This window comes from Seriola lalandi, unplaced genomic scaffold (assembly GCF_002814215.2).
Source record: "Seriola lalandi dorsalis isolate HSWRI2012SDOR001 ecotype SW California unplaced genomic scaffold, Sedor1 jcf7180002054297, whole genome shotgun sequence".
Lineage (NCBI taxonomy): Eukaryota > Metazoa > Chordata > Actinopteri > Carangiformes > Carangidae > Seriola > Seriola lalandi.
This window is the reverse complement of record NW_019524850.1, coordinates 184,477-194,633: the sequence shown is the minus strand read 5'-3', so window position 1 is coordinate 194,633 and position 10,157 is coordinate 184,477. Positions and strand designations below refer to the sequence as shown.

The window sequence follows — 10,157 nt, the reverse complement described above, 5'->3', positions numbered from 1 at the left end:
CTATTCTCTCCACTTTGCCCTGCACAAGATGACAACTCCCTCAAATCCTCCTGTGAATGATCAGGACTGTATCAAGCTTGAGAAACTAGGGGACCATGTTTCTGATGGTATGTTGTTCAGTCTGACTCGATGTGGTTCATGCCAAGTGTTAATGGGAGAGTGTATTTTCACGCAGTATATATTTTCAACCCAGGAAACTAGATCCAAATAAACATTTGCTAATCAATACTCTCTCACTGCTGAAGTTTTGTAGAGCAAGCCTCCTCCATTATACATTTCACATTTCACATTTCACCTCCCTGACATGCTTCATGTTAATGGTCTCCTGAATAATTAAAACTGCCTCATATAAAGATTTGAGTGACTTGTCCAACAATAACTGGACTGGGTGTAAAACCAGCCCTGCATTTTTATACTAGCAGTAACTAAGTAACAATTTGTGCCTCTAAAATCTTTTCCTCTTTTTCTTGCATCATCCTTTTTAAAGGAAACACCCCAAAACCAGTGACTTGCAGTCCACCTAGGAAGATGATGGGCAAGTTCAGTGGGGTACGCAGACTCAGTACCATCTCAGAGCAAGAGCCAGACAAGCTGGACACTGATCCCAGTTCCCAAGAAGCCCAGGGGGGCAGTGCATGGGGTGGCTCCAGCTTCTCTATGTGTTCTGACAAGTTCAAGAACAGCAGCAGTCATTTCTCATCTGATGATTCATACCTGCCTGGCACTGGAGGTACTGTTTAACTCCTCTGAGGTAGAACAACTGATGCAATTAAATAGGAAAACCCTGAAACTGTGGTGCTAATCATTAGCAACAGTGTAATTCTGATGCTGATTTATGGTTAGAGGTGCACTAGGTCCATACTAAGCAATTAACATCCTTGTTTTGATCTTTTCTTCTTCTGTTCTTCCTTTGCACCAGACGACTGTGCAGCACTTCTGCTCGCCTGCCTGTACTGTCGTTTCCATGAGTTAATAGTCCTGCTGCCGGATACATGTGAGAGGGCTGTGAGCCGCTGTTTTCCTTCCTACAACTACATCACGGCGTCCAGTGAGAGGGACCAGCATGGAAAGGACTGCTGCAATTACAAGCTGGAGCTGGACTGTAATTTCTGCGGCTCCTGTCAGGATGCAGGAGAACTTCTGGAGCTGGCTATGGAAATATCAGAGATGTGCTATCACTGAGGCATTCCCTTTTTTTGGTCTTTCACCTCTGACCTGTATGTGTAACACGCTGAGTTCACTTCAAACAAAATCACCAACATCATACATTTTTTAAAAACCTGACTGTTCAACTCACAGCATCACTGTCTCATGCATATTCACATATACATAATAATTGCCTGCATTGCCAAAGGTGTTTTTTATATTGGCCTCATATGGAAATGAGCTGTAGCTTGTGTGTCTCAACATTATTCAAGCAGCTACTGCCACTGTATGTAACAATGTGGAGTTGGCTGTAAATAATAATAATAATAATAATAATAATAAAAAGCCGTTAGATTTTGTGTGTCAGCCTCCACATTTTTTATTTTTTTATTCATTCTCCAAGATATACATATCCTATGATGGTGTCAGGCCTACGTGAAGCACAGTGACATGCATAACACATAAAACACAAGATGCATCACATTCATTCATCTTACACATAGCACATGCACCTCTGATCCCAACCGCCCTCTACATTTGGTGTTAATGCTTAAATTGATTGCTTTGTTTTATTGTAATCTTCAGACTCTTTCCTTGTCTGTGAAGTAGGAGTTTCGCCTCAGTTTTTGTTTTACCATAAATAGGTATAAATTAGATTTTTTTTCTCTCCATATTGTGTTCATTTCTTGCACAGCACCAAAAGGAGCGTGTAAGGGAGAGTCATGATGTGTGAATCTTATCTCTTTTGTATATTCTTGTGATCAATTTCTATTAGTTTAATGATAGGATTTCATCAGTGGTACTGCTGTTTGTAATATATGAGCATTTCTTCCATTTTGTGTTGGCTTCTTTAAAATTGAGATCTTTATTTATTTATCATAGTGTATAAGGATGTTGAGATTATTCCTTGAGCACTGTGTTATGTATTCTACCAATTTATAGATTCCTTTCCCCTTCTTTAAATAGCATTTCTTTGATGGGTCCTGCTACCAAATTATAATGTAAATCAAAATGTTCCAACTTTTTAGTTGAAAGATTTGTCCATGTGAATTTCCTCTGAAGCTCTGAAGTGTATAATTCCCTTTGTACTCCAAGTACAGTACAAAAGGAAATTGAGGTAACAATATAATTTTTAAATAAATGTATTCTTATAATTAGATTTATTGCAAATTTTGACCATTCGCCCCACTGAGCAAAGTAATCAGATGCCGACATGTGCTCATGTCAGGCCTGAAGAGAGGACAGGACAGCAGAGTGGGGATGGTCATGCATGTCGAGCATGTGGTCACGTCCTCTTCACTGATATCTTTTACGTTTCTGGTGTCACTCCATAAAGCATTACAGAATAGACTGAAGTCATCTGACAGACCAAGGAATACAGAGAGCATGTTTTCTAATAACAACGCCAGCCATTCACAGCAAACTAAATTTAATCTGGTCCAAGTGAAAGGAGCATGGATCAGACAAACAGAGCAGTGCCAACTGACAGAGGGAAAGTTATCAGATGCTAAAATGTAAGTACTAAATGTAATGTGATTCATATCAAGCATTCGGATGATTATTTTTGTAATTTATTGCAAGACATGATTCTGTAATATGTAATATTATTTGTGTTAAATGTTTAATGGCAAAATGAATCAGCTTAATCTGGCTGTTAACAGCATATACGGCAGCGTAATGTTATGCAACCTTAATGAGAAGTGTCTGTCTTTCTTAAAATAGGTTTGCATTTATAATTTGCTCACATTGAATTGGTTACACTGTTCATTCATTATACTGTATGCTGCTTGGTCATATATTTATCACCATGCTCTGTGGACTGGGGGAGCTGAAATACCTTTCTATTTTAGGCTGAGGTCACTAACGTGTGAAACATGTACAGCAGTGGTGGAAGAAGTATTCAGACCCTATAGGCTACTTAAAGCCCCATAAATATATTTTCTATATCTCAAGTCCTACTGTGAGTGATGGGATTCCACATGGAAACAACCAGTTTTCTGTTTCCATAGTTTGGTTTTTTCACAGTACACAAGTTAAGTAAATGCACTTACTTTCCACCCCTGCTGTGCTGTGAGTTAAAAGCACTGTGTGATCAACAACAAAGCACTGAATCAAACTTTGAAACTGAGCCAATAACCTATTTTTTAAATGTCTTTTTCTATTTTCTTTGCTTTTATTGTGAATAATCTTCAGCTATGAGAACAAGTCAGAACATGGACTTTCCTGGACAGTAGTCAGCCCCATCGTATTCACCTACAGAGTCCTTCAGTGCAAAAACATATTGGATCCCAGAAATGACACATTGCTCTGGGGTCATTTAGGAGATGAAGAGCTTAAAGGTACCATAAGTAACTCTAAACCTGTGAAACGCTTTGTTGTCATTGATGAAACTGTCAATCATCTCTATGGCTCTCAAGTTATTCAGTACTTTAAGGCCAGAGAAGTTGTGTACAAGATCCTCCCACTGCCTACCACCGAGGAGAACAAATGTATGAAGTTAGTCACCGAGATCCTGGAGGAGGTCCATGAGTTTGGTATTGACAGGCGCTCTGAGCCAATCATAGCCATCGGTGGTGGGGTTTGTCTGGACGTGGTGGGTTTGGCAGCATCTCTCTATCGCCGGAGGACGCCATACATTCGGGTGCCGACCACTTTACTCTCTTATGTTGATGCCAGTGTGGGGGCAAAAACAGGGGTCAACTTTGCTGGTGGGAAAAACAAGCTGGGAGGTTACATCCCCCCAGTGGCTACATTCTTAGATCGTTCATTCTTCCAAACTCTTCCACCACGTCAGATCTCCAACGGGATGGCAGAGATGCTAAAGGTGCTCGTCACTGCATGGCCATTGATCGTGTGTGTGTTTTCCTGAAGGTCTTGCATGTGGTGGCCCATGAGCAACAATCTAACTTACTGTCAACCATTTTTGAAAGCGCAACAAATGTTTTCAAACAGCTTTTGTATGATGATCATAATAATTGCAAGTTATGTTGTTGAGAAGTGTATTGAAGCTGATTTTTGAACTGCAATGAAATTACCTCAATTCTTGGCAACAAAGGTGAAACCCAGCTAATTGTATTAGCATACAGTTAGCCCGGATTTCGCATCCAATTAAACAACTTAATTACAATGTATATAAATGGTTTAAGTTTTCTTCCATTACTATGAAATGTTAGTATATTGTACTCATTTGTAGACATATTTAAATGTGTGAATGACTTTAAGTTAGATGGCTTCAAATGACTGAGTTTTAGTCATGACCCACCCTCTTCATCTCCACAGAGTTGAAGGGGAGCCATTTGGTAATGTACTTTTAATGACAATATTACTGAACACAGAATCACGAGTGTTGTAGATAAACTACTGGATTATTTTATAAGCCGTCGCTTCAAAAATATTTCAATTTAAATTCTGAGAAACCCATGTTTTTCTGTCAATTATGTCTAACAGTGGTACTAACCAATGAGCATCTAAAACCGTTACTATGGCGACGAGGTTGGCTAGATCCGCGAATTATTTTCAGATTTATTCAGTATTATATAATATTGCAGTCCGGCTGCATCTTTTAAAAAATTACTACAGTTGCTGAAGTTATCAAACAAGTGTATAAAGTTGACGACTTAAAGTGATGAATTTCACCACCGTGACCACAGAATTTGAAGCTCGGCGATTGGCTGTTTTTTGAAGCAATGCACTATGGTAATGTCAAAGCTGTAGCCCGCCAGTCATTCTGGTTAGCCGCTGAAGAATGAGGGATTATACCTTGTTTGCGAGTGTGTTTGAATTCAACGGATTGTTGGTGAGGAGTGGGAACTTTGTTTTAACGTTAACCAGTTCGACATTTTGCACTTTTTTAGCTAACGTTAGCTACATTTGTCACCCCAGGAGCTGTTTGTGAGCAGTGAAAATTTTGTTTAGACTAATTCGACGGGACATTTTTCACCTGTTAGCTACCTCTTAGCTAGCAATACTTCTCAGTCGCATGAAGCAGACACCGCCCATCGTTGAGCCCCTACAAATAGCGGAGGACAGGCCACGGGAGGGCTGCTGTAGCGGTCAACTAAATCTGGTGAGTGCAATGAAGTTAACGTTGGTGACCACGTTGTATTTCGAGACTATTATTGATTTTGAAGTTAATTAATCAAAACACAAAACAAATGAAACACCCTGGCGAAATGGCTAATTAGACTATACTATACTATATTAGCTATTAACGTAACATTACTTTGCTGACAAGGGTTTTTCTTGGAGTTTTTTGAGATAATGCTGTTAAAGGTCGGGAAAACGTGCGTGGAGTAGACAGTTATTGAGCGTGATGAGTGTGTTTATGTGTGGAAAAATGATGAAAATGTTAACGAATAATTGATTGCCTTACAATACAGAGATCCTGACTTTAATAACAAACTGGTTAACCTTACAGATCCCTCTGAGCTCCCAGAGAAGCCAACCATCAAAATCATCGCTATGATTGAGCTTGTACCAATCCCATCACCAACTAAATCATGTAGTGACACACCAAGGGAGGCTGACACTGAGATCCTGTCCAATTCCTATTTGGATGAAATTTTTCTCTGGCCAAAGGTATGTGAAATTCCCAAATTTTCTGTTGATGTTGAGTATAGACTTTGTGAAGATAATCAGTTGTATCTCAGGGATGCAATCCATCTCAAATAGTACCCTTGGTTGCCCAACTACAAAAGTATATTTGGTGCACAATTTTGCAAATCAGTACTTAGACACAGCCAAATATGGCAGTCAGAAAAGTCAGTTTAAGACCAGTAATGTCCTCTCTAATAATTACTCAGTGCAGTTGTGTGGTTCTTTTCATTATAAACAGATGAAGATATTTTTTGGTACAGCGCAGCATTAACTAACTGGCATGATTATGTCCTCTCCTTGTCAATCTGTTTCTTTCTCTGAAGGGATGTAACCGATAAGGACTTGTACAGTGAAACTCCAGTGGGAATCCTGTGCGTCAATCAAGAAAATCCTTGGTTCAACCCATCCATAGTAGGGATCTTGGAATGGATTGTGGTGGTGGATGAACTGGCCAACCTGCGTCAGACTTTCTGTGTCCTTTTTGGATTCATTTGTGCCCTGCACCTGAACCATGAAAAACACTGTCTATTTTATCCAGCAGGTCATGTTCAAACTAGGTAACATAACCTAGATAAGATATTTGATTTTGTCCACATCGCCCAGCCCTGTGTGAAAACTTCTCTCAAGACTGAACAACACAATTTTGTTGTTGTAGCTGTTTCAAGCTTATGATTCAAGGTTGTTCAAGATCTATTAAAGCAGGGCATCCATCTTGTAACTCAGAAGGTACCAGTAGCTCTATACTTGTTTCTGAGTAGCTCACCAGGCACTCATTCACTAGACTGCGAAATGCGAGTAGGAGCTAGGTTGTAAACCTCTGTTCAAATAATTAGAAATAAACTTGCACAAGTTTTTCAAGGCAAGCCGTGATGTTTCTTGACTGTCATGTTCTATTTTAAACTGAAACTTTGAAATTGAAATAGAATGGGGAAATGTGCTTTTATTTGCTTTTTGTTTTCTTAATTTAAATTTTCTAGTTTAATTTAAAAAAAATAGAAATACAAATCTTACTCATTTTAACTAAAGATACTAAGTGGAGTAATGTGGTAAAGCAATTCATATTACAAATGATTTTAAGTTAAACAAATTCTAATTTAGTGCATTCACCTTAAAGATACTAAGTAGAATAATAGGGCAAATGTTGTTTAGCAATTGTTATTACAAAAGATCATAAGTTAAATCAACTTGGCATTTAGTGTATTGAACTTCAAATAATAATTACAGTCCTTTAAGGATTTAAGTTAAATTAACTCAAGTTTTCATTATACATTACTTAATTTTTTTAAGCCAACTGGTTTCCTCAAATTTTTTAAGTGAATTAAACTTATCTGGGCTTACAGTGTATTTCTAAGGACTTATTTTCATTGAGTTTGAAAATAGCCCATTACCAATGCAAACTAACACTGTCTTGTTATGTGATCTACAGTTATTCGCAGAATCCCAAATATACAGTATATAAAAGAAGAGAGCAACAGCAGTTACAAGTTGTGGCAAAAAACACTTATTTGCTAAAGGTCAACTGAACTTCTCTCAACTTTGGCCGAACCGTTCACTGTCTCACAACAGCTTTGGTTTAAGCTTTAAGCAATATTTCTCAACTTGAACTTCTGTGCTGGTGAAAACAATGACTGAAAGCTGAAACTCGACTCCCCCCAAAACACTAAGCTTCTCTTGGTTTGTATTGCACTAACCTCTGTCTATTAGCTGAAGTCCCCCTCCTCTCAAAAACGTTTGCTTTACTCGTTGTTACTTCACTTGGGTGTTTGAGCATCACCGTTGAGAATAATGCATGTGCAGTTTGACAGTAGAAGCCTGTTTTTATGCTGAAAGGAAAGTTTCTTTGTTCTCATCTTAAATCTTAACTGAATTGGCGACATGTACAGTATGAACCAGCATGATTTTGTGACTTCAAAGCTAGTTTAAAGGCCAGTTGTGGTTCAGTATGCAACTTCCACAAGTTAGATAATCAACAATATTTGCATATTCAGAGATTTTGTCTCCTTTAATGAGCAAGATAGAGCTTTTAATAATTTTTTACCAAGCTAATTGAACTTTTTTGTGGAAAAACCACATCAGACACAAATTATTATACAGAGCAAAGTATTTGTATATGCATTAAAATATCTTTAAAATTCTCAATGCACACATTGTACTAAAAACAAATGCATGTGATTATATATTATTAGGACAGTGCAATTTATAATAGAGGGTGTATATACTCTTCCATTTGTCTCCAACTAACCACTGTAATTTTCCTATTTTACCGTAGATGGCCCTGATGAAGCACTGTGGTCTGTTTGAGCTGCTGGAGGCTGAGGGCAGGAAGCTGTTAAACACCAAGCTGCAGTCATGTGAGAGCAACAACAGCTCTCAACACGAAGATAGCGCTACAGCATCGACCCGCATCGCCATAGAAACCATGCTGGAGGAACTGGCTCCTAACTTGTGGGAGGATGATTTGGACAGGCTGGTGGATTTTGGTCACCTCATCAGCCCTGAATTAGAAATGGTCAAGAAACGGTTTCTCTTTTGTTTCTTTTTGAAATATAAGATCATGGAGAGTCCCTGAACCTGCCTAGACATCCATTTCCATCTTTTCTGACATTCACAGAGAGTGTTGCCAGCATTGCTTCATGGGGAGGCGGTCAGCATCGACATGTCCTTCATGGTGTATGTGGCCCACCAGAGGGGGCTGCTAACAGCAGATGAGAAGGAGCGCATCATCCAGTGCGTGCTGGGCCTGGAGCTGCCTGTGTGGCACCAGGACTGCACCCTGGCCCTGGTGCAGAAATCCCTCAAGGAGCGTCTGAAGCACTCCGCTGGCTCTCTGAGGATGCCTCTCCCCACAGGACTGGGACATGCAGGTATAATAACAGACAATAAAACGTGTCAACAATCTTTTGCCCTTTTGACCTTATGAAATACAGGTGAAACACAATTTGCCTGTGACATGAAATATGTTGATAGACAATTTTTATGATTTTACAGAAATCTTCCATGATGTGATTGATGATAATATCCTCTGCCAAGCTTACCAGAAATGGACTGATGAGCTTTCTTCTTCTGGGAACAAATGAAATGTGTAACTATAACTTGAAAAACAAGTTATTACTTTAAGTCCCCCTATTTTGGATTTAATAAGCAGTATACAGATGATTAATAAATGGTTCTTTACACATGATTATGATGTTTGTTAATGTATTGGTCAACAGCTATAACCCCTCTTGTGGGCACCCATAAGTGGAGCCTGTATAAACAGATAATGCCTGACAATATACTACTAATAATATAAAATATGTCCTCATAGAAGAAATTGCAACTGTTGACAAATACTTTACATTAAGACATAAAAATGTCCTTATATCTGCTTGCAATACTATACTGTGTCATAAACCTTAATTAAATGTTTGTATACTTGTTTTTCATGCTAAAATAGTGGGACTTAAAAGTGTTAGTGTTGTGGAAGAAACACACAAGCTCCACCAACATTCAAATAAAACTTTTAATATTTCTCACAACATTGTTTCCACATTGAGTACCAATGAGTTTGAGTTCACTAATCTGAAACCAGTGCGTACAGTAATAATTGCTACATTCATCTCATATAAACTGTAACAATAAGAACAGTAGCAACATCAGCAGAGAACCTGTCTGTATGAACCACAGGGATGAGAATGAGCACAGAGGTCTAAATTGAGCTAACATGGTTCTTCATTAGTGGTTTACCCATAATGTGCCATAATAACTAACAGTTGGAAGATTCATTATGAGAAATCAGTCATAGAGATGGCTTTAAATTAAGTGCTGCCACCACCTACATGTAATGCTGATGTTCATTCTGACAAGTCACATTACAGGGTTTAGATGATTTATCTAAAGCTGATCTGGGTTCAATCACAGGGCAATGTTGCAGGCCTGTGTGTGCTGCAGTATTAAGGCTCAGTACCTGTGCTCCGTGTGATCATAAGGGTCATTTTGCAGTCCACTGATGCTATACTTCACCTGTGACAAAAAGATCTTAAATCAGTGTCCACTTACTACCTTTCTACAGACCTTTCAAGGTGTTTATCAGTGGGTAGTGTTTGCTCAGTGTTTCTAATTGAAGACTGAGATGCAACTGAAAGCTCTGGAAAAGGCTACAAAAGTGGATCATGAGTTAAGATTCTTGTTTACTATTTCCAACCTCACCTGTTTGTACCTTATTCATTGCCTGATTGCCATCTTGCTGTAGGTATTGCTTTTTATTATGAAGGAGAAAAGCCACTAACGGTGCATCAGCTAAGCTGTTCATAGTTATTCATATCCTACATTCTCAAAACAATTCTGAATATTCAGTACAACTTTGGAAAACACTGTCTTAAAGTGTAGAATTAGACCTTTATAAAGATAAAAACAAAATGCACAGCCAAAACATG

General features: G+C 38.6%; 1 protein-coding gene and 1 long non-coding RNA gene across 2 annotated transcripts; both read left to right on the top strand.

Moving 5' to 3' along the window:
* The first annotated feature begins 2,414 nt into the window (after positions 1-2,414).
* LOC111655003 (uncharacterized) lies at positions 2,415-9,260 on the top strand. The gene is made up of 5 exons (XM_023406227.2): positions 2,415-2,660; positions 3,340-3,970; positions 8,012-8,251; positions 8,354-8,606; positions 8,731-9,260. The coding sequence occupies exons 1-5, from the start codon at positions 2,533-2,535 to the stop codon at positions 8,817-8,819; spliced, it is 1,341 nt and encodes a 446-aa protein (XP_023261995.1). The 5' UTR covers positions 2,415-2,532; the 3' UTR covers positions 8,820-9,260.
* Positions 3,977-6,605, top strand: LOC111655004 (uncharacterized). Its single transcript, XR_002760773.2, has 3 exons — positions 3,977-5,212; positions 5,564-5,724; positions 6,066-6,605. It is a non-coding gene; the product is annotated as an uncharacterized LOC111655004 (long non-coding RNA).
* Positions 9,261-10,157: the final 897 nt, after the last annotated feature.